Below are 24,097 nucleotides of genomic sequence, written 5' to 3'. Positions count from 1 at the left end.
AATAGTTGATTATTTTGGGAAAAAATAGATTTGTTTCTAGAGTTCAAAGATTATAGGATCTTGAACTTTTATATAACTTCCCATCAGTAATAACTAACTTTACATACCAAGTTTAAAGTTCTAATAGCAGTCTTTAGTAAAAGCTATCAATGAAAAAAGCTTTACCTCTTGTTTTTCTTGATTCTGATCCGTATTAAGTAAAGTTGGTATTTTAGATAAATCTGTTTTCTTTGGTTCTCTCTTCAGCACTTTTATCTGTTTAACTTTGGCAGAAATATATATAACAATGACAATTTGTTATTCCTATCTTAAAGTTTTACTTTCTTTTCAAGAGTTTCCAATGGAAATTCTGACATCCAATAAGTCAGTTTATTATAAAGAAGTTATATAAATCATGAATTGTAATTACAAAATGGGGCAATTGTGTTTTATGTCTATAAATTTACATTTAGTCTCAGATATTAAAAGACTTTTTTTTTAATTCTGGATATAAAAAGTGAAGTGGATCAGATAATTCCTCTTGAGTTACTAAATTCTTGCTATTATATTAAATTTTCACAAGGTGTCACTGTTCTTCAAAGAAACGTAACATTTATTCAGGAAAAAAATGAGTTTCATTTTAAGAGGTAAATACTTGTTATAAATCTTAATCTACTAAATTCTTGGATGGCTAAAGCACATCAAGTTATTATACAGACAATCATGGAGAAATGTAGGTAACTGATTTACTCAGATCATATACTAAACCAGAACCGCCTTCTTCAAATATTGTTCTAACATTTCAATACTGAGCTAATGAAAAGTTTCCTTAACCCTTCTTCAAAATTATCTCCTGTCAGTCTCACTTTTTATTTGACTATGGAAAAAAAAACTCTTATCAGCTGATGGTATTTTTCACTGCAATTTGCTACTTTCCACCTAAGTCATATTATAGAATGTTAATTTACATTATAGGAAAACAAAACAATCTTTTAAAAGATTACATCAGGAGAGCTGTAAAACTATGCAACAAATGAGTACCTTCCATTCCTTTCATCTCCTTTGACTGTATTGTGAAAGGCAATTCTGGGAAATGGAATTCTTTCCTGTCAGATCTGGAAAAATTCAGCTTCCTTTTGTTTCCATTTGCCATTTGGTCACTTTGACCTGCTCGCTCATTTAATATACCCTTCTCCATTTGGCTCTAAACAAACAAATAAACAAAAGTTAATTTGAAGAAAGGTATTTGTCACTGTTAAATGACAAATTTAGAATTGCAGCCATTTGAATGGTATGAGAGAGATATAATTCCTTTCTTTGCAAGCTTATTTTAATAATTAAGAAATAGAATATTGTTAAACATATAAAAAGAAAAACTCCAATAAAATTTTATAACCCAAACTTTTTTTTAGCAGTCTGACTATTCTGAGAATAATGTAATAGTCTTGATCATGAAAACCATAATCTTAACATTCAATTTTTATTCCTATTCACTGCATTTTGGACATATGCCTTTAGTTCATATTAACAATAATTTATTTTTCTCTTTCTAAAATGATGTGGAAAACCCAAAGGGAAAAAATTGCAGGTGAATCCAATATTCTGGAAATCTGTTGTGTTACCTAATCTTGCTCACGTGACTGGGATAATGATCACTCTTCTATAATCTAACATATCATATCCTACTGTGTGGATATTCTCTGGTGTACTCAAACATTCACTTGCTCTTGGATGGATTTATGTAGTTCTCAATTTTTTGAAAATTGTGTTTCCATTTCTTAATAAGTTACTAGGAAAGTCCTAGTAAAAATTAGGGAATGAACCACACTGATTAATTTTTAGTGAAAAGTAAGATGTGTCCATTTGTCAATTCCTTTTAATCTATAAAATAAGAAATTAAAAACATTCTTTTGAAGTGAAAAACCAGTCTTGTTTCTAAAGGTGAAAATCTTTATTTATTTTGCCCAAGTCACATATTAAATGTACAGATTGAGTTATAAAAAATTAACTAAAATGGTGAAAGCACTAAGAAAATGATGGCCTACTTTCAATTTAAGAAGAAAAAAAAAGGAAAATAAAAGCATATTTTGAAAAACATTAGATAGACCCTCAAAGATAGAGAAAAGGACAAGAGGGAGTGAAGGACAGGACTACATTGAAGAGGCTATATTTCAATGACTACATTCTTGCCTTACTTGAGCGAGACCTGTATCCTCTTGTTTGCTATTAGACATAACTTGTCCGATAGCTTGTAAAGAAGTACGTCTCTTTTTTGCTCTTTCAGTTACCCTATTATTTAAAAACAAGTGAGAAGTTATTAAAACTCCCAAAGCAGTTCTCTGTTAGCTTCAATAAAGACTCAGTTATACTATGGAAGTGGGCTATAAGAGCACTAAACCAAAATGGAATTGTCACCCCTTAAGTGTTAATTGTTTTAAACAGACAGGTGAAAACAGAGCAGAGAACAACTAACTCATGGCTAACATCAATGGTGACATGTTCTGGGATTACTCCAGCAGGTCTAGTTGGTCCTTTCTATCTGTTCCGAACCTGGATCTCTTAAATACTAGGTTTCTGAATTTCTGAGCTTACTGTCCAAGGCTGGATGGCAACTCCAACTGTGGCTTTGGGGTTACATGTTTGCTACCAGCAATACCTTTGGAGATAGAGACATCTCCATTTGCCCATATCTGCAGACATTTTCTTAAAGATTATAGCAAATTATATTTTCAACATGTTGCATATATATTATGTGTACAACCTGTTAAGATATTACTGATCTCTGAAGACTTTAAGCTTTATAATGAATAGTCCAAAACAGCTTCCCAGGATCAATGTAGGTTATTGAACCTATTCTCGTTTCTCATCTAGATTCACAGTAGTTTCCCCTAAATTTAAAATTGACCCTAAGGGGGCCTCCCTGGTGGTGCAAGGGGTTAAGCATCGCACTATGAAGCAATCCTCAACTTCTGCGGCATGAGTTTGATTCCCCCAGCCGGCCAGGGAGCAACCTACATGGCGAAGCAGACCTCTCCTGTCTTGCCCGCTGCTCCCCTCAGCAGTGTATTTCAGTTCATCTGCCTGTTCTGTTCCCTACTCTGTTTCTGGTGAATCCTCTCATCCCCCTGCATATCTGGTCTGTACCCCATCTCTTGTATGCATAAATAAATAAATCTTTTAAAAAATAAATAAAATAAAATTGACCCTGAAACCGTGCTAGATAGGCCTTGCCATCTATCACATTGCCCTTAATTAATCAAACTTATGGTACCAGTCACTCAGTATGTATTAGTAGCTAAATCTAAAACTGGCCCAATTTGTTGTTTTTCTCCCAAAATATTTCACCATGAACACTATTTGACAATAAAAGATTATATCCAGCTATCCTTTCTCCTTTTAGAGAGTTTGCCGGGATACAGAAATAAATTTTGTTACATCTAGTTACATTAACACCAGAACTTTGGTCATATCACCTTTTGCTCTCTTCAAAATGAAGAAACTTTGCTGAGTTTTTTTTTTTCTTTTTTTTTAAAGATTTATTTATTTATTTATACAAGCACTGAGTACAGTCAGAAGCGCGGGAGGGTGAGAGAATTCACTAGAGCCACAGCGGGGAGCAGAGCAGGCAGAAGGACCAAAGTATACTGCTGAGGGGAGCAGTGGGCGGCAGGAGAAGTCTGCGTGCCATGTGAGACCCTCGCCCGGCGGCCGGGGATGGAACTGGCGCTGCAGTGGCTGCAGGCAGTTTCGCAACCCAACGCTCAACCACTGCGCCACCGGGAAGGCCCTAATGAGTTTTTTAAAATGAAAATTGTTACTGAAAAATTAAGCATCTATATAGCTAAGTTCAATTCTTCTCTAGCATTCATAAAAAACCATCTAGTAATTATCTATCATCTGATGATAATTTCAATTTATCTTCAAATTCAGTTTCTACATAAATACTATGAATTGGAGTCTTTGAAATATCATTAAATGATAAGACCACCATATTACTTAGGTCCATTTCCTTCAGTCTCTTTCCTGTTACAACTCACCTTGAATTGGAGTGGGTGAGATTCGAACTGAGATTTGAAGTCATTAAGTTACTGGTATTTAGGTTGATGGGTGGCATCATCATACTACCTCCAGCATGTGGATCATCTTTCATGCCATTACAGTTGTTGACAGGATTGACAGGGTTTGGTTTATTATTTACAGGTTTTATATCTTGAGATGTAGTTTGAGCATTTTTAACTGCATCCTGTTGAATATGTCCACCTTCACACTCTGTCTTTTTTTGTTCTAATATATCTCCTTTTCCTCCTTTAACTTTTAAAGCTCTAGCTTTGATTTCCTTGGGCTTTTTCTCTTTTTCCATTTCCTAAAATGGATACATCCAAAATGTGACTCAAGAGGTCCATTATTTTAGAGTGCTAACTATAATACAGTTAAACTGATTAAATAGAAAACTGGTTTTTACCTTTCCCAGAACTGAAGTATTTAGTGTATTGGTGTAAACTGTTTTTCTCTCATCTTTCATAACTTCATTTTCCTTAGAATTCTCTTTTGGCTTTATGAATGAATTGACTTTTGCTTCTTGAAGTAACTTAGCTCTCAGTTCTGGTATAAATCTGAGAAAACAAGCAGTATAAACAAAGAATCGATTTATTTATGTAAATAAGTCTATTTTATCTTTAACAGACCCATTTAATCAATTAATTTACATTTCTGGTATCACATAAATAAGTCATCAATAATGCATCCCCATGGATAGCACAATATGCACCTAATAAAAATTGTTTCCTGGTAAAGATATACCTTACAAAAGGCCCTCCCTGCTAGCGCAGAGGTTAAAATCTAGTGCTATAAGCTATCGCCAGCCACTGCAATATGAATTTGATCCCAGGCCAGGGAGCTAACCCACATGGAGCAGCACACCTCTCCTGTCTCTCCTGCTGCTCCCCTCAGCATTGTATTTCAATAGATCTGCCTGTTCTGCTCCCCACCCTGTCTCTGGTGAATCCTCTCACACCCCATATCTCTGTCCTATACCCCAGTTCTTGTATCCATAAATAAATAAAATAAATCTTTAAAAATAATATATCTTACAAAAAAGTTTCTATGGGAATTTATAACACTTTTCAAAGTAGATTTATATGAATTAGTTTCCTTGGTGAAGCAATTGTTATTCAATAAAGTACTTCTTTTAATATTGATAAATACTATTCTATTTGAGGAAGACTGAGGCAATTTTGTCCCTTTTTGTGGTTCTGTAAAGTAATAGTACTTAATTATTGGAAGTTCTAGCTAGAGTAATTAAGCAAGGAAAAGATATAAAAGGAAGCCAAATTGGAAAAGAAGTAAAACTGCCACTATTTGCAGATGAGACATGTAGAAAACTCAAAGACTCTACACACACACACAAAAAAAAAAGACTATTAAAAACAAATCAGTTAAGTGTCAGGCTACAAAGGCAATATACAAAAATTGGTTGTGTTCCTAAACATGAACAATGAACGAAAGGACAAAGAAATCAAGAAAACTTTCCCATTTACAATGGCATAGTAAGGAATTAAATACCTAGATGAATAACAAAGAGCTGAAATAGCTGTACAATAAAAATTATAAGAGGGGGGACTCCCTGATGGAGCAAGGGGTTAAGTGCAGCACTATGAAGCTCTCAGCAGCCACTGTAGCACGAGTTCGATTCCTGGCCAGGGAGTTAACCCACATGGCACAGCAGACCTCTCCTGTCTTGCCCGCTGCTCCCCTCAGCAGTGTATTTTCAGTCAATCTGCCTGTTCTGGTCCCTACTCTGTCTCTAGTGAACACTTTCACCCCTGGCACCTTTGGCCTGTACCCCAGTTCTTACATGCATAAATAAATAAATCTTTAAAAAAATTATGCTGTTCACAGAAATAGATACAGAAATGGAGAGATATTCCCTGCTTATGTATTGAAAGAATTAACATTGTTAAAATGGTCACTTTACCCAAAGCAACAGACATACTCAATGTAATCCCAGTCAGAGTTTCAATGATTCTTAGAATAGCTGAAACATTACTGAAATTCATGTAGAATCCTATTAGTCAAAGTAAATACAGCAAAAAAAGAGAAAGGCACCAAATGCCCAGACTTCAAACTATAACACAAAACTATAGTGATCAAAACAGGATGGTATTAGACTAAAAATAGAGAACAATGGAACAGAATTGAGAGCCCAGAAATAAACCCACACTTGTATGGACAATTAATCTACAACAAAGGAACTAAAAGTACACAATGGAGAAAGATTCAATGTACCGCTAAATGCAAAAAAAATTAAACTGTCACTATCTTACACCATACACAAAAATTAACTAAAACTATATTAAAGACTTGGATACAAGACCTTAAACCATAAAATATAGAGATGAAAACATAGGCAAAAACTCCACAATATTGGGCTCAGAGATGTCTTTGAGGTCTTGAATCCAACAGCAAAGGCAGCAAAAGCAAACATAAACAAATATGACTATATCACTAAAAAAAAACCTGCACAGCCAATGAAAGAAACTTATCATTAAAACAAAGAGACAACCTACTGAATGGGAGAACATAGTCCCATATCATACATCCAACAAGGGACTAACATTCATGATCACAAAGAACTCATGAAACTCAAGAAAAGGAAAACAAATAACCCAATCAAAAACAGGTAAAGAGCTAAATAGACACTTCTTCATAGAAAACATACAGATGGCCAACAGTCACATGAGAAAATGCTCATCTTCACTCACTATCAGGAAAATGCAAATCAAGGCCACAATGAGATACCATCCTCACATCTGTGAGAATGGTCCACATTAAAAAGACCAGAGGCGGGCCTCCCCGGTGGAGCAGTGGTTGAGCGCTGGGTTGCGAAACTGCCTGCAGCCTCTGCAGCGCCGGTTCAATTCCCAGCGGCTCCCCGGCCACTGGAGGAAGGTCCCGCATGGCGCGCAGACCTCTCCGGCCACCCGCTGCTCACCTCAGCAGTGTATTTCATCAGTCTGCCTCTTCTGTTCCCTGCTCTGGCTCTGGTGAATTCTCTCACCCTCTCGCGCTTCTGACTGTACCCAGTGCTTGTATAAATAAATAAATAAATCTAAAAAAAAAAAAAGAAAAAGAAAAAAAGACCAGAGGGCCTCCCTTGTAGTTCAGGGGTTAAAATCTCAGCACTATCAAGCTATTGCCAGCCACTGAGGCATGAGTTCAATCCCCAGCCAGGGAGCTAACCCACATGGCACAGCAGACTTCTTCTGTCTCGCCCAGTGCTTCCCTCAGCAGTGTACTTCAGTGGATCTGTCTGTTCTGCTCCCCACTCTGTCTCTGGTGAATCCTCTCACCACCCGCACCTCTGGCTTATACCCCAGTCCTTATATGCATACATAAATTTTTAAAAATCTTAAAAAAAAAAAAAAAGGCCAGAAACAAGTGTAGAGCATTAGTGAAAATGTGGACTAGTCCAGCCTTATGGAGAACAGTATGGAGGCTTCTTAAAACTTTAAAAATATATCTACCATGTGATGCAGCAATCCACTATGAGGTACGTTTCCAAAGAATGCAAAAACATTAATTCAAAAAGACATATGCATGCCTGTGTTGACTGCAGCACCATTTTTAATAGTCAAGTTATGGAAACAAACTAAGTAAACAATGGTATATGAGTGGATTAAGATGTGATATACTGAGACAAAGGAATATTACTCAGTTACATAAAAAAATGAAAAGTTACCATTTTTGACAACATGGATAGAAATGGAGGGGATTATGTGAAGTGAAATAAGACAGAAGGACCAAGACAAATGTGAGAGAATTTCACTCAGATGTGGAACATAAAGAAACAATATGAAACCAAAACAAACTTTAGAAGTCTGCCTGTAGAAATGAGGCTACTAGAGGGAGAGAGTGGTGGAGTGGAGGGCAAAGGGGTAAGGGAGCCCAACAAACTATGACAGAGGATTATGGGGGCCTTGGTGGTAGGTGTGGTATGGTAACATTTGAAGAGGTGTGAACCTCTACCCTGAAATTATACAGTATTATAAACCAACATGTCAATAAATAATAACTGAATTTTTGAAAATCAGAATTAAAAAGTTTACCTTAAACTCTCCGCAGTGGCGGCCATTCCACAGCAGCAGCCATGGCTCTGCGCTACCCCATGGCCGTGGGCCTCAACAAGGGCCACAAGGTGACAAAGAATGTGAGCAAGCCGAGACACAGCCGCCGCTGCGGCCGCCTCACCAAGCCCACCAAGTGCGGGACATGATCCGGGAGGTGTGTGGCTTTGCCCCCTATGAGCGGCGCGCCATGGAGTTGCTCAAGGTCTCCAAAGACAAGCGGGCCCTCAAGTTCATCAAGAAAAGGGTGGGGACACACATCCGCGCCAAGAGGAAGAGAGAGGAGTTGAACAATGTCCTGGCTGCCATGAGGAAGGCAGCTGCCAAGAAAGACTAACAACCCTCCCACCTCCCAATATGCACAAATAAAATCTTTGCAGAAAAAAAAAAAAGTTTACCTTAAAAATAGGTGCTAGCCTCCCTTGTGGCGCAAGGTGTTAAGCCTCGCTCTATGAAGCAATCTGCAGCCTCTGCAGCACGAGTTCCATTCCCCAGCCGGCCAGGGAGCAACCCACATGGCACAGCAGATGGCTCGCCTGCTGCTTCCCTCAGCAGTGTATTTCAGTCAGTCTGCCTGTTCTGCTCTCCACTGTCTCTGGTGAATCCTCTCACCCCCTGCACCTCTGGCCTACACCCCAGTTCTTGTATGCATAAATAAATAAAACTTTTTAAAAAATAGGTGCTGGGCCTCCCTGGTGGCGCAAGGGGTTAGGCACCACACTATGAAGCAATCCACAGTCTCTGCAGCACATGTTCAATTCCCGGCCAGCCAGGGAGAAACCCACATGGAGAGGCAGACCTCTCTTGTCTCGCCTGCTGCTCCCCTCAGCAGTGTATTTTGGTCAGTCTGCCTTTTCTGTTCCCCACTCTGTCTCTGGTGGATCCTCTCACCCCCCACATCTCTGGCCTGTACCCCAGCTCTTGTATGCAAAAATAAATAAATCTTAAAAATAATAAATAAATACAATTTTTTTTTAAAAAAAAGTAAAAAAAAAAGGTGCTAAGAAATGTATTCAGTACAAAATGTAACAGCATGTAACAAAATGAATGGGTATTGTTTAGGCTTTAACTTAACTTTCTTAAAAATTTTTTTGAGATTTTATTTTATATAAGAACTGGGGTACAGGCCAAATGTGTGGAAGGGTAAGAGGATTCACCAGAGACAGAGTGGGGAACAGAACAGGCAGACTGATTGAACTACACTGCTGAGGGAGCAGCGGGTGAGACAGGAGAGGTCTGCTGCACCGTGTGGGTATCTCGCTGGCTGGCCAGGATTGAACCTGCGCTGCAGAGGCTGCAGACAGCTTCACAGCGTTGCACTCAACTGCCTGTGCCACCAGGGAGGCCCTCTTAAATTTTTTTTTAGGGCCTCCCTGCTGACACAGGGGGTTAAGCACTGTACTATGAAGCAATCCACAGCCTCTGCACCACAAGTTCGATCCCCGGTTGGCCAGGGAGAAACACCCATGGTGCAGCAGACTTCTCCTGTCTCGCCCACTGCTCCCCTCAGCAGTGTATTTCAGTCAGTTTGCCTGTTCTGTTCCCCACTCTGTCTGGGAATCCTCTCAACCCCCCCTCCGCATCTCTGGCCTGTACCCCAGCTCTTTTTTTGCATAAATAAGTAAATCTTAAAAAAATTTTTTTTCTTTAATAAAAGAACATTCACATGGCTCAAAATTCAAATGACTGCAAAGAAAAGTGTCCTTCCCAACTCTGCTCCTGAGTTGCACGGGTACCCTCCTTGAGGCAGTTACTGAGATCAGTTTGGAGGAGTTTTAAAATATCAGTAAATGAATTAATTCTCCCCTAGTTCAGCCTATTCTTGCCAGGGTAATGCAGGGCACATGGATAACTGGAGTATGAGAAGATAAAAGAAATAAAGAACCAGTGTGATTAGTTTGGCTGAATGAGAAGATGCCACTTCTCTCAAAGTTCCCTTGCATTGGAGAAGGTCCACAAAGGAAAGATCCTCCCCTAATTTTGTCTGAGGATTCTATGTCAGGAACTCAATACCTTTCAACTCTAAATAATCAAATCCTAACACCTTAATGCCCAAGACAAATCAATCTAATCTATATGGAACAGTTACAAAATAACATTTTTTTTCCACTAACAGGTATTTTTCATCAATGATACTTCAATATATTGTTTTTCATTTTTTGGTTTAGATTAAAATTCCTGAAATGCCTGGTGTCTGAGTCACCATCAAGGGTCTGTTTTTCTTTGCATTTTTCTATTTTCTTCTCTCTACAGTGGTAGTAACTAGACTTTTCCATGCCTGCTCTTTACTCATCTAATTTTTAATTGATGGCCATCTTTCTGAATGTCACATTCAAAGGCCAACTGATTGATTTTACAATAAAAACCTTTTCTGGCACCCCCCCTGGTGGTGCAGGGGTTAAAATGTGAGCACTATCAAGCTATTGCCAGCCACTGCGGCATGACTTTGATCCCCTTCCAGGGAGCTAACCGACACTGTCGCACACCTCTCAGTCTTGCCACCCTGCTCCCCTCAGCAGTGGGTTTCAGTAAATCCACCTGTTCTCCTGTTCTGCTTCCTGCTCCCATCCTCTCACTCCCAGCACCTCTGGCCTACATCCCAGTTAGTCTATGAAAAAAAAAAAAAAAAAAAAAAGAAAAGAAAAGAAAAAGAAAACTTTTCTGTTTCTATCAAATATGAAATGTGGCTGACTTAGGAATGCACAGTGTCATTATATATTATAGTCTGTGTGGGACACAGAAGGGTTATAAGAGACATGGTCCTTATGTGTGGGGAACATACAATTTGGTGGGAAGAATATGACAACAGGTACTGCAACACAGAATAAGTAAAGCAGAGGGAAAAGATAAGTTTTTGAAGTAAATACTAATTATATAAATCAGAGATGCTATCAGAAGAGAAAAAACAGGACTATTTTGAGTCAGCCATCCAAAGGGGAATAAGGTTAAAAAGTACAGACTGGTTATTTCGCATTATTTCTGATGGCTACTGGAAATGTGTATAAAGAACTTAGCACACTTTCTGGGACACAGTACCCACATAATTAAAGTTAGCTGCAATTATTTTTATTATTAGAGTTTTAATCATGATACCTCTAAGCTTACCATACAATCTAACTAATACCTAAGGGTCAGTAAGATATTAGTTGGAATTCAATGAGTTTTTGTTAAATTGATTTTCCTTTGTATAACATTAATCTAAGTAGCAATTTTTATACTAGTAAAATTTCCTAATAAATTTTATACTAGTAAAATTTCCTAATAAAAGCATTAGAAAGCTCACTCACTCAAAATGCTTACTTTTCAATAAATCCATCTCTAGTAAAATACTCATGATGCAAAAGTTCAGAAGATGATATCCTCTCAGCAGGATCAATTTGTAAACAAGCCTAGTAAATTAAAAAACAGTCTCATGTTAAGAAAGCTCTTAACAGGGCATCATATGGTAAAATTTAAATTTAATAACTGTAAAAGGAAGTTAAAAAGGATCTTGAAAATGTGGAATTAGACCTCAGGAATTTCTGGCAGTGAGTTCTGGTTATTGCTTTCCCTAAAAAATTATAAAGCATTACTACAGGTTAAGTGCTCGGATGATTCTAGCCAAAACAGTAGTTTGTTTTGCTAGAATTAGCAGAACTTAGTTAGCTCACTTTGATCCTCTTATCAGTCATGTAAGGTAGGAGAGTTCATATACTCACAGTTCATTTCACAGAACTAGAAGTCAAGCAAGAATTTTGATTCATTCCTTTTCCAGTGTCCTTTCTATGGTGTAATATAATTTCACAAATGTCCAAGTCCCCAAATCTTTCAATAATCAATTATTAGAACAACTCTTTTCTGTTTCCCTACCTTGGGAATACTAATTATAATATATAGATCAATAGAGAAATAACCCAAAATACTCACAAAACTAAAACAGATAATGGAAAGAAGAGTTTTGTATAATAACTTGCACAGAATCAATCTACATATAAATAACCATAATTATAAAAATATAAATATTAGAGAATTTGAATCAGTCATTTGCTTTGCAATTGTTACCCCTCCTCTAAAGGAAAGCAAACACAATGATAATATGTAATTTTAATGATGGCTATTATGCATCATATAACACCCCATCTAGCTTTTTCCTATTACTTGACCCCAACAATGAACCTTCAAGGTAGGGATCATTATTATCCCATTGTACATATAAGGAGACTGAGGCACTGAGATGTCAAGAAATTTGTCTAAGATTTAATAAATAGAAGAGGCAGAATTAAAATGCTGAAAATCCAAATATGTAACACTACACTTTTGCTTATTTCAAAATGTTTTAACTGATTCAAAGAAAAAATTATAGAGACCTGTTATACAGCAATACGAATATAGTTAACAATACTGTACTTTATATTAAAATTTTTAGAGGGTTTCTAAAATTTTAGAAGTTTATTTTTTACAACAATAAAAAAGTTGACTCAAAAAGTTAAATTGAGCCCATTATTGAAATTATGAAATTGGAATACCTAGCTCCTAAAAAATGTAACTAGCTAAAAACATGGGCTTGGGCCTCCCCTGGTGGCGCAGCAGTTGAGCGCTGGGCTGCGGAGCTGCCCGCAGCCTCTGCAGCGCAGTTTCGATCGATCGCCGGCCGGGGCGAGGGTCCCACATGACACGCAGACCTCTCCTGCCACCAGCTGCTCCCCTCAGCAATGTATTTCGGTCCATCTGCCTGTTCTGTTCCCCGCTCTGGCTCTGGTGGATTCTCTCACCCTCCCGTGCTTCTGACTGTACCCGTGCTTGTATAAATAAATAAATAAATCTTTTAAAAATTAAAAAAAAAAATAAAAATATGGGCTTATTTTATTTTTTAAAGATTTATTCATTTATGCATACAAGAACTGGGGTACAGGCCAGAGGTGTCAAGGGTCAGCTCCCTGGCCAGGCATGGAACTCGTGCTTCAGTAGCAGCAGATTGCTTCATCATACTGACACTTAAACCCTTGGGCCACCCAGGAGGCCTCTGGCCTTATTTTAGAATATAATAGTAGACTATCAGTAAAATTTAGTAAGAAAAATGCTAAAAGGTCTGCTCAAGTCTAGAGGCAAACATATTAGTCCTTTTATGAAAAATATAATTCAGAAAAGTTCAATATATGTCCTATTTTGAGAACTGTAAAAAATGTGATACTTTGAGAATCAGGATGGCAGTTAAACACATCATTTACTCTTAGATGTTTACCAAAAGGAAAATATAGATCTACATAAAATTTTGTGCATGAATGTTCACTGCAATTTTCTTTGAAATAGTCAATAATAGGAAACAATCCAAAACAGGAATTTAAAAAAACTGATATACTCATGCAGTAAAATACTATTCAGCAGTAAAATGGAATAAACGGTGACACACACACAAAAAAACAAACCCACATGAATCAATCTCTAAACCACAATGCTGAGTTTAAGAAGCTAGACATAAAAGAGTACATAGTGTGATTTCATTTATGCAATACTTTAGAAAATGCAAACTAACCTATAGAGACAGAAAGCAAATCAGTGGTTGTCTGGAGACAGGAATGAAGGAAAAGGTGGATTGAAAAAGGAAATTAGGGGGATGATGGAAAAGTTAGGTATCTTGATTGTGGTGGTGGTCTCAGGTGTAAACATTTACTAAAATCTATTAAATTGTACATTGTAAGTATGTACAATTTATTGTAGGTATATTATACCACACTAAAGTCATTTAGAAAATTTAAAATCTAGGAAAAAATACCTGCCCTTCCCCATATAATAAGATGTACTTTAAAAAGACAATGATCAGGGGCCTCCCTGGTGGTACAAGGGGTTAAAACACAACCTATGAAGCTATCCACAGCCACTGCAGCATGAGTTTGATCCCCAGCCAGGGAGCAACCCACATGGGGCAGCAGACCTCTCCTGATTCGCCCTCAGCTCCCCTCAGCAGTGTACTTCAGTCAATCTGCCTATTCTGCTCCCCACTCTGTCTCTGGTGAATCCTCTCACCCCCACACCTCTGGCCTGTACCCCAGTTCTTGTGTGCATAAATAAATCTTTAAAAAAATGACAATGATCAAAATGATACAATATGAGAATAACAACCCAAGTATGTATATATGATACATGTCTATGATAAATATGATAATATATTAGTCAAGTTGAAAGTCTTTGCAACATACATAACAAAAGATTCACATTTTTATTATTTTACAAGTAAATATGAAAAAGATACTCTAGTTGACAAAAAGACAAAGGATTCTTAAAATAAGAAATATAAATAACCAATCTGTTCTGAAATGTCAGTGCAATTAAAGAAATGATACTGGGCCTCCCTGACAGCCAAGGGGTTAAGTCTCAGCACTATGAAGCTATAGCAGCCACTGAAGCATAAGTTTGATCCCCAGCCAGGGAGCTAACCCACATGGCGCAGCAGACCATGCCTGCTGCTCCCCTCAGCAGTGTATTTTAGTAGATCTGCCTATTCTGCTCCCCACTTTGCCTCTGGTGAATCCTCTCACCCCCCACACCTCTGGCGTGCACCCCACTTCTTGTATACATAAATAAATCTTTAAAAAAATAAATGATAGCAGTTCTAACTTATTAAGTTGGCAAAGATTTAAAAATTATTATATCCAGTGCTAGACTAAAAGTGGGAGTTTATATACAATGCTACTTAAAAATACAAAATTGCACTGAAAATAAATGCTCAAAATTATTACATACTTTCATATTTATTGACATGGTGATATATTTACATATACTAAGTGAAAATAAACTTGCTAGACACAGTGTGCGAATTTCTTTTTTTTTTTTTTTAAAGATTTATTTATCCATGCATACAAGAGCTGGGGTATAGGCCAGAGATGTGGGGGGTGAGAGGATACCAGAGACAGAGCGGGGAATGGAACAGGCAGAACAACCGAAACACACTGCTGAGTGGAGCAGTGGGCGCGACAGGAGAAGTCTGCTTCGCCATTGTGGGTAGCTCCCTGGCAGGGGATAAAACTGCAGTGGCTGCGAAAAGCTTCATAGGTTGCTTTTTAAGCCCTTGCACCACTAGGGAGGCCCCAAAAGGCACAAATTTCTATGTATATATTTCACTGGGAACAGTCCAGAAGTATAAAAACTAAAATGTTTTTATGTTAATTAGATTTTACTTTTTTATTATTTTTTTTATTTTATATATTTTTTACATCATTTTTCATTTTTCATTTTCATCTTGGTTATAGTCCCCATACAATTCCCATTCCCCCTTGTTTTGATCCTCCTCCCTCTTCCCCCCACCCCAGTGTCTCTGGTTTATAGTTGCTTGTTGCTTTTGATTTTTACTTTATTGTAATTAGTCTTTTTCCTGGTCCCTTATTTAGGCTTTCTAAATTCCTGCAATGAGTGAGACCATCTGGTATTTTTTCTTTCTGACTTATTTCGCTGAGCATGATCCCTTCCAGCTCCATCCATGTTGCTGCAAATTGTATGAGTTTATCTTTTTTGATTGCTGAGTAATATTCCATTGTGTATATGTACCACATCTTCTTGATCCAGTCATCTATTTTTGGGCATTTGGGTTGTTTCTATAGCTTACCTATTGTAAATAGTGCTGTTATAAACATAGGGGTGCAGGTGCCCTTTTGAATTAATGTTTGAGTCTTTTGGGTAAATACTTAGGAGTGAAATTGCTGGATCATATGGAAGCTCCATCTTTAGCAGGTTGAGGAATCTCCAAACAGGTTTCCATAGTGGTTGGACCAGTTTGCACTCCCACCAGCAGTGCAGGAGAGTTCCTTTTTCTCCCCAACATCGCCAACATTTGTTGTTTCAAGTTTTTCAATACGTGCCATTCTCACTGGTGTAAGATGGGATCTCATTGTAGATTTGATTTGCAATTCCCTGATTACAAGTGTTGTTGAATATTTTTTCATATGCCTGTTGGCCATTTGCATTTCCTCTTTGGAGAAGTTTCTTTTTAGCTCTTAAGCCCATTATTTGACTGGATTATTTACTTTGTAAAAACTAAAATGTTAATAGCAATTTTTTTCAGAGTGTGAGGGTTGGGGAAATCTTAATTTCTCTTTTTTGTTTATCATGTGTTTTCCACTTTTTCTGTGATCATTATGTATTCCTTTGATAATTAAAACTATAAAATAAAAAGAGAAATTAAGATGAAATAGGGCCTCCCCTGGTAGCGCAGCAGTTAAGTGCTGGGCTGCGAACCTGCCCCTAGCCTCTGCATCACCAGTTCGATCCCAGGCCACCGTCGAGGGTCCCAGATGGTGCACAGACCTCTCCTGCCGCCCACTGCTCCCCTCAGCAGTGTACTTCTTCAGTCTGCCTGTTCTGCTCTCTGCTCTGGCTCTGGTGAATTCTCTCACCCTCCCGCACTTCTGACTATACCCCAGTGCTTGTATAAATAAATAAATAAATCTTTAAAAAAAAAAAAACTCTTAAAAAAAAAAGATGAAATATAGTAAAAATATATGACACTTGTTCTTTCCAGGTAAGGTACCAATATGAACTTTTTTCCTTCAAGAATAATCTTAAGATGTTATATATCATATATTTAAGTCTATCTAAAACACTGAAACAATTAACATTAACATATGTTAACAGCTTATTCAAGGCTCTGTGCTAATACCATGTCTACCATTACCTCATTTAATCCTCTAGCCCCAGAAAATAAATACTGTTAATGTTGGTTTATAGCGCAGTAAACTGAGACACAGAGATTAAATGACTTGCCCAAAGGTACAGAGCTAAATAGTGACAGAGATGGGTTTTAAATATAGTCTCTGTGATTCCAGTGTCTCTTCTTATAAATACTAAGTTACACTTGCTTTGAAATTCAGAAAACTAATTTTTTTTTTTAGAAAATTTTTTTAAGATTTATTTATTTATACAAGAACAGGGGTACAGGCCAGATGTGCGGTAGGGTGAGAAGATTCACCAGAGACAGAGTGGGGAGCAGAACAGGCAGACTGACGAAGTATACTGCTGAGGGGACAGCAGTACTGTACTTTTTTTGTCCCACAAAAAAAAAAAAAAAAAAATAGCCAAGATTGTCCTAGAGGATTTTCAGTTCTAACAGTCTATGGATTACAATTTACCTGAACTAAATATATAAAGATAGAGGAAAATAGTAACTTTTAACTGATGCTTGACATCTTAATAGATATGATACATTACATTTAACATTACTTATAAGTTTGCAATTTCATGTATATTCTAAAACTGTATTATAATTTAGAAAAATTTCCCCGAAGTAAATGATTAATCTTTTAACATACGTGAACTATATCTGCCAACAATCCATTTAGTTTGGGGTATTTTTTTCTTGCATTTTTGGGGTGCTGAACTTGAGGAAGGACCACCCCAGCAAAAATGGGACTTTTTGAAAAGATATTCTGTAAATGAGGTGTCAAATTGCCTGAAAAGAGAAAAAGTATGTATATAAGAAAACAGAGAAATTAGCCTACAATTAAAATAAACTGCTATGTGGCTTACATAAAATTACTGAAGAAGGAGAATAGCAGTTACGTTCCTTTAATTTTTTTTTAAAAAATTGAACAAGGAAATATTTGAATATAGCATGAAAAAATTGAGGTTTCCCCAGCAACCTGTACACATAGCAAAGTGTATAGGTAGTAGAGAATGTAAAACCACAGGGTTCACTTTCTTCTACCAAAATATCAGATATATCATACAATACTATAGGGAAAACACATTGAAAGTTTTACATATTTCCATATGGATATATAAATGGTCTAGCTAGCAAGTGTTCATCAACAAAGAGCAGAAATATTAAAATTGTTAACAGAAATAGTGCAAAGATTGATGGCAGGTATGGTGATATATTGTACATCTGAGTAGGTGTGAATCTATCCCCCTAAATCATACAGTGTGTTGGAAACCAATATTACCTGAATTTTTTTTAAAAAGAAAAGAAATATTTCAAGCAAGAAACAATAGTAGGGAGTAGTAGTAGAAAGTAAAGGAATATAAATAGTAGAGATAGGTGAATTTTAGCATGAATTTGGTATAACTAGTTTTACTACTTTGGGCAAATCTCTTCTCTTTGGTGTTTTCATTTCCTCATCTGTAAAATGACCAGTCTTATCCCAATTCTAAGGCTTCTTGTCTAACTTTAATGTTATAACCAGAACTTTAAAGATGACACAAGAGATGCATTAAGCCTCTAAACTGCATCTTTAATCAATATTTCACAGCTTTTAATAGCTGTCCACAGTACCTTCCTTATGGTCCTAAACACATGCTTATGCAGAGCTTCCCCACCACATAAAGGGTTCCTCAAACTCCTCATATGAGAAATATATATATATTTAAAAAAAAAAATCACTGAAACTTCATAAGCAAGGCTAACCATCAAAATGTTTGAGTAGTCAAAACATCAAATTACTCAGTTCTCATCAATTTTTGAACAAATTATTTAGCTAACTAGTTATCAACTGTGATAAAAAAATTTTCTAAGCAAATAATTTTCTATCTCCCAATGCTTTTAGAAAACATCTAAATAGCCTCTATTAAGGGGTGCAAATAATTTGTAGAAGTCAAAATTTAAAAACAATTTTCCTACAAATTGAAGTAACTTTTTATTGATTATTTTTGTTAGCATCAGCCATCAACATATGGCTAAACTATCTGCATCCTGGCAAAGAAAATACTATTTGCAAAATCAGAGAAGAATTTTCTACTGTCATCAGCCCAAGGCATTCATCTGTTGCCATCTATCAATACAGTATGCTTTCCTTTCTTATAAAGAAAAAACTAAATCTGAAAACTAAGCATAATTGATCTGGCAATTTTATTTTAGGCATTGAACAATATATTTTAGTAATACCTACCTACTTTTAACACGATTTTATGAAGTAAATCCAAATCAGAGCTGCTAGGAAGATATGGATTTCCTGTAGCCATCTCAATGATCATACAGCCCAAAGCCCAGATATCCACAGGTCTGCCACAGACAAGAATAAAACACTTTTTCATGGAGAAATACACAAAATATTTTCTTAAAAAACTTTTAAGATAAAGTTAAGGTCAAAGGGAAAAGAAGAATTAGTATCAATGGAACCAATGTAGAGGTCCAGATAAAAAGTACCAGTAAGTCAAAAAAAAAAAAAAAGTACCAGTAAGTCTAAAAATGCTTCAGATACATATGTATCATTACACAAATGGTTTTATGAATTGGAATAAATATTAAAAGGTCTTGCATTTTAGAAAGTGACAAAATCTTAAATATCTTACTAGACTTCATTTATTTTAACCAATTTCAAGTTAAGCATAATTCAAACTTTTCCACCAGATAGTCAGTTTTTTAAAACGGGGCTTTTAAATAGATGAGATGTCCAACCTCATATTTAGAAGAAATATAAACACTACAATAATATCTATTTTTTACTAATCCAATTAATAAAGATTATAATATTTGTTAATTGCTATACTGGTGAGATGATAGAAAATAAACACTCTCATCTACTATTTTAGGAGAATAAGTTAATACTTTTATAGCAATAAATTGGGCAAAGTTACCAAAATTTATATAATATACATATAATGAAATGAATTTATGCCTAGGAATTTATCCAAAGATTGACCCACACATGTGCACAAAGATAAATTATATAAGACTCTCTCTGCATCACTGTGGTAGCAGATTAGAAACAACCTAAATATCCACCAATATGGGAATGGCTATGTAAATTTTTGTACAACCACACAATGAAATATTATGCAACTGTTAAAAAGGGTGAAGTAGGTCTATCTATATTATAAGTTAACGTAAAGTGATATCCGAGATACTCACAAGTGAAAAAAGCAAGAGTCTAATTAAAGAAATTAAAGATGGGGCCTCCCTGGTGGCGCAAGGGTTGGGACGCAACCTATGAAGCAAACACAGCCACTACAGCACGAGTTCGATTCCCAGGCGGCCAGGGAGCAACCCACATGGCACAGCAGACCTCTCCTGACTTGCCCGCTGCTCTCCTCAGCAGTGTACTTCAGTCAATCTGCCTGTTCTGTTCCCCAGTCTGTCTCTGGTGAATTCTCTCACCCCCTACACCTCTGGCCTGTACCCCAGCTGTTGTATGCATAAATAAATAAATCTTTAAAAAAAAAGAAATTAAAGGTGATCTAAATAATTGAAAAGATCTTCCATGTTCATGTAAAGGAATTCTATTGGCAGGATATTAGTTCTTCCAACTTGATGTACAGGCTCAAGGTAATATAATCAAGAACCAATTTTAATATCAACAAATTGATTCTGAAGTTTATACTGAAAGACAATATACTCAGACTAGCCACACAATGTTGGAGAGGAACAAAGTCAGAAGAAAGACATAACTTGACTTTACGACATTTATAAAGCTATAATAATCAAGACAGTGTGGTATTGGTGAAAGAATAGATGAATCAGGATAACAGAATAGATATTCTAAAAGGAAGACTCATATAAATATACTTAACAGATCTCTGATAAAGAAGCAAAGACAATTCAGTAGGGAAAGGAAAGTCCTTAATAAGTGAGAGTGGAACAACTGGATAACTCTGCAAAAAAAAATGTACAATGAAATAACCTAAATATAGAACTTACATCTTTGACAAAAATTAACTCAAAATGGATCATAGACATAAATGAGCAAAACTACAAAACTTGCAGACAATAATAATAGAGGAGAAAATCTATATGACCTTGGTTTGGATGATATGTTTTTTTTTTTTTTTAAGATTTATTTATTCATTCATTCATTCATTCATTCAAGCACTGGGTACAGTCAGAAGCACGGGAGGGTGAGAGAATTCACCAGAGCCAGAGCGGGGAGCAGAGCAGGCAGAAGGACCGAAGTACACTGCTGAGGGGAGCAGTGGGCGGCAGGAGAGGTCTGCGCGCCATGCAGGACCCTCCTCCGATGGCCGGGGAGCAGCCGGGGATCGAACTGGCGCTGCAGAGGTTGCAGGCAGCTTCGCAACCCAGCGCTCAACCGCTGCGCCACCGGGGAGGCCCTGGATGATATGTTTTTAGAACACCAAAAGCATAATGCACAATAAATCGCACATCATTAAAATAAAAATTTTCTGCTCTGTGAAAAACAGTGCTAAGAGAATGAAAATCCCAGACTTGGAGAAAAGCTTTGCAAAACATGTTATCTGATAAATGACTTGCATCAAAAGTCTATAAACACTCTTAAACAAAATAGAAAGTAAACAAACAATATAGTTTAAAATGGGCAAAATATATGGACACCTCATCAAAGAAGAAATACATGTTGCAAATAAGCATTTGAAAAGCTGCTATCATATGTCATCAAAGAATTGCAGATTAAAACAGCAATCCAAAATGCTAATAACACCAAATGATGGAGTGTGTGGAGCAAAAGGAACTCTCATTCATTGGTGGTGGGAATGTAAAATGATATAGTCACTTTGACAGTTGACAACTTAACATTGTCTGAACATACAATCCAGCAATAACTCCACAACTTGGTATTTAGCCAAATGAGTTGAAAAACTATGCCCACAAATACATTCACAAATAAAATCATTGGATATTTATAATACTTATACATAACTACCAATACTTGAAGCAAACAAGATGTCCTTCATTAGGTGAATAAACAAACTGTTATACATATACACAATGAGATATCATGTAGCAATAAAAATAAATTAGCTAGTGGGCCTCCCCGGTGGCGCAGCGGTTGAGTGCTGGGCTATGAAGCTGCCCACAGCCTCTGCAGCGCAGGTTCGATCCCCGGCCACCGGGCGAGGGTCCCACATGGTATGCAGACCTCTCCTGCAGCCTGCTGCTCCCCTCAGCAGTGTACTTTGGTCCTTCTGCCTGCTCTGCTCCCCGCTCTGGCTCTGGTGGATTCTCTCACCCTCCCATGCTTCTGACTGTACCCGTGCTTGTATAAATTAATAAACAAATCTTTTAAATAAATAAATAAATAAATAAATTAGCTAGTAAGCCACAAAACCACAGAGCAGTCCTAAGTACATATTGCTAAGTGAAAGAAGTCAATCCGAAAAGGTCACATAATGTATAAACCCAACATAACTTTATGAAAAATGAAAAAGTATTAAGTAAAAGGATAATTGGTTGCCAGGGGTTGAAGGAGAAAGAGGGAAGGATAAAAAACAGAAGGCAGAGGGATTATTAGGGCTGAGAAACTATTCTGTATGATACTATAAAGCTGACACAATACATTAAATATTATAGGAGATACAATACAAATATATACAATACAAATAAAATATATAGGAGATACAATACAAAGAATGAACCCTAATATAATCTATAGGCTTTAGTTAATGATAATGTACCAATATTGACTTACTAATTGTAACAAGTGTATCAAACTAATGTAGGATACTAATAATAAGAAAACTGTGCTGTGGTGATAGGGTAGATGGGGGTGTATGGAAAGTGAAACTGTACTTTCTGCTCAATTTTTCTGTAAACCTAAAACTGCTCTAAAAAAATTAATTCTATCATTTTTAAAAATTAAGAGAAAAAAATCAAGACATCTAAGACATATGTAGTATGCTCCCATTTCTGTAGGTGTGTTTTAGTATATGCAAATTTTCAAGTTCACATTACAACTGGATGATATAATAGGAACTTAAAAACTTGCATATTTCAAAAGAGTTAAGAACTTAATAGACATTTATAAGTTTTAGTGAGAAACAGAAATGTTAAGACCAAGTTTTAGCCTTCAAAACATTAAGCAAATTCTAATGGATACTCCATACAATATGGAATTCTTACTCACCCCTTCCACTTCCGAGAGACACTAAAAACATCCCTACACAAACCAGTTCACTTTCCCAACTTGATCTAAATACCTACAGCTCAATTTAGTAAGTTAAGGAATTATCTGTAGAAATGCAAAAGTTTGGGCCTCTCTGGTGGCGCAGGCGGTTGAGCGCAGCAGCGCTGTGAAGCTGTCCGCAGCCTCTGCAGTGCCGGTTCTATCCGCACCGGCCTCGGAGCAACCCACATGGCGAGCAGACCTCACCTGTCCCGCCCGCTGCTCCCCTGAGCAGTGTATTTCTTCAGTCTGCCTGTTCTGTTCCCCACTCTGTCTCTGGTGACTCCTTTCACCCTCCCACACATCTAGCCTGTACCTGGCTCTTGAATAAATAAAATAAATCTTAAAAAAAAATGCAAAGCTTTATCTAGGTAGGTCTTTCAAAGAGCAACAGGAGAATACATGTAGTTGATAGTCAATGCAGCACTGATCTTAGAGGGTTTCCCATTAGCTAAAATATGATCAAGTGCTAGTCTAATACGGGGTAAGAGAAGTGTTAAAAAGAAATAGAAGGGGATGGACTTTCATCATGTTAGTGTGAGGTGTGCTGACCTACTCTCCAATGAAACCGGTGAAATTATGGAAAAAAAAAACAACTATTGAACTATTAAAGTTTCTGGAAATAGTACAAAGGATAAACAATATATGAAGAAATATCTACTCAAGAAAATCCATGGTAAGAAAGATGAGTCTTTGGTATTTATATCACAACTACTCTTTTACTCTGCATTTCAGTTCAGCGATGCAAAGACATTACCCTGCACAGTTCTAGTCACATTTCTACTTTATTCCCTAGCTCCCAGTCAAAGGGCTTTATTCAGAGGTGCAGAATATTACTTTTTCTCATACTGCCCCCAGCTACCTGTTGCTGAAGCTAAATCCTGAGTGTGTATGGCTAAAAGGTGGCGTCTTCTTCTGACTAGTCCCAATTCACAGAACAGTGTATCTACATTGGCTGAGGTACACTGGAAATAATGAGTTCCAATTGCGATTGGCCCATCCCATGAGGCAGTGGTTCCATACCAGGAAAGGCAAACACAGGGCCGCTGTCTCCCCACACCTCCCTGAGCATTCAGTTCCTACAGTGAAGTGTCATTTTTTTTTTTTTTTAATAAATTTTATTGTTATATTCCCCATACAATTGCAGCCCCCCCATTCTGACCCCAATCCCTCCCC

General features: G+C 36.9%; 1 protein-coding gene and 1 pseudogene across 12 annotated transcripts in view; one reads left to right on the top strand and one right to left on the bottom strand.

Annotated features, from left to right (window-relative positions):
- CDKL3 (cyclin dependent kinase like 3) overlaps positions 1 to 24,097 on the bottom strand; it is a 98,654-nt gene that overhangs the window by 51,135 nt on the left and 23,422 nt on the right. For 11 of the 12 annotated variants that reach the window (XM_054694388.1, XM_054694389.1, XM_054694387.1 and 8 more), the window contains 8 exons: positions 18,956 to 19,068; positions 17,381 to 17,520; positions 11,403 to 11,491; positions 4,442 to 4,592; positions 4,017 to 4,342; positions 2,175 to 2,268; positions 1,021 to 1,183; positions 166 to 263 (listed from right to left, as the gene is read on the bottom strand). In XM_054694388.1, coding sequence (XP_054550363.1) covers positions 166 to 263; positions 1,021 to 1,183; positions 2,175 to 2,268; positions 4,017 to 4,342; positions 4,442 to 4,592; positions 11,403 to 11,491; positions 17,381 to 17,520; positions 18,956 to 19,068 — 1,174 coding nt within the window. The remainder of the gene's footprint in view (positions 1 to 165; positions 264 to 1,020; positions 1,184 to 2,174; positions 2,269 to 4,016; positions 4,343 to 4,441; positions 4,593 to 11,402; positions 11,492 to 17,380; positions 17,521 to 18,955; positions 19,069 to 24,097) is intronic. The other variant, XM_037509318.1, reaches the window with a different exon arrangement.
- Positions 8,108 to 8,508, top strand: LOC119243467 (60S ribosomal protein L36-like; annotated as a pseudogene).

This window comes from Talpa occidentalis, unplaced genomic scaffold (genome assembly GCF_014898055.3).
Source record: "Talpa occidentalis isolate TD23 unplaced genomic scaffold, MPIMG_talOcc4v2.1 talOcc4.13, whole genome shotgun sequence".
Lineage (NCBI taxonomy): Eukaryota > Metazoa > Chordata > Mammalia > Eulipotyphla > Talpidae > Talpa > Talpa occidentalis.
Note: the sequence above shows the minus strand (reverse complement) of the source record. Positions and strands in the feature narration are given on the sequence as shown.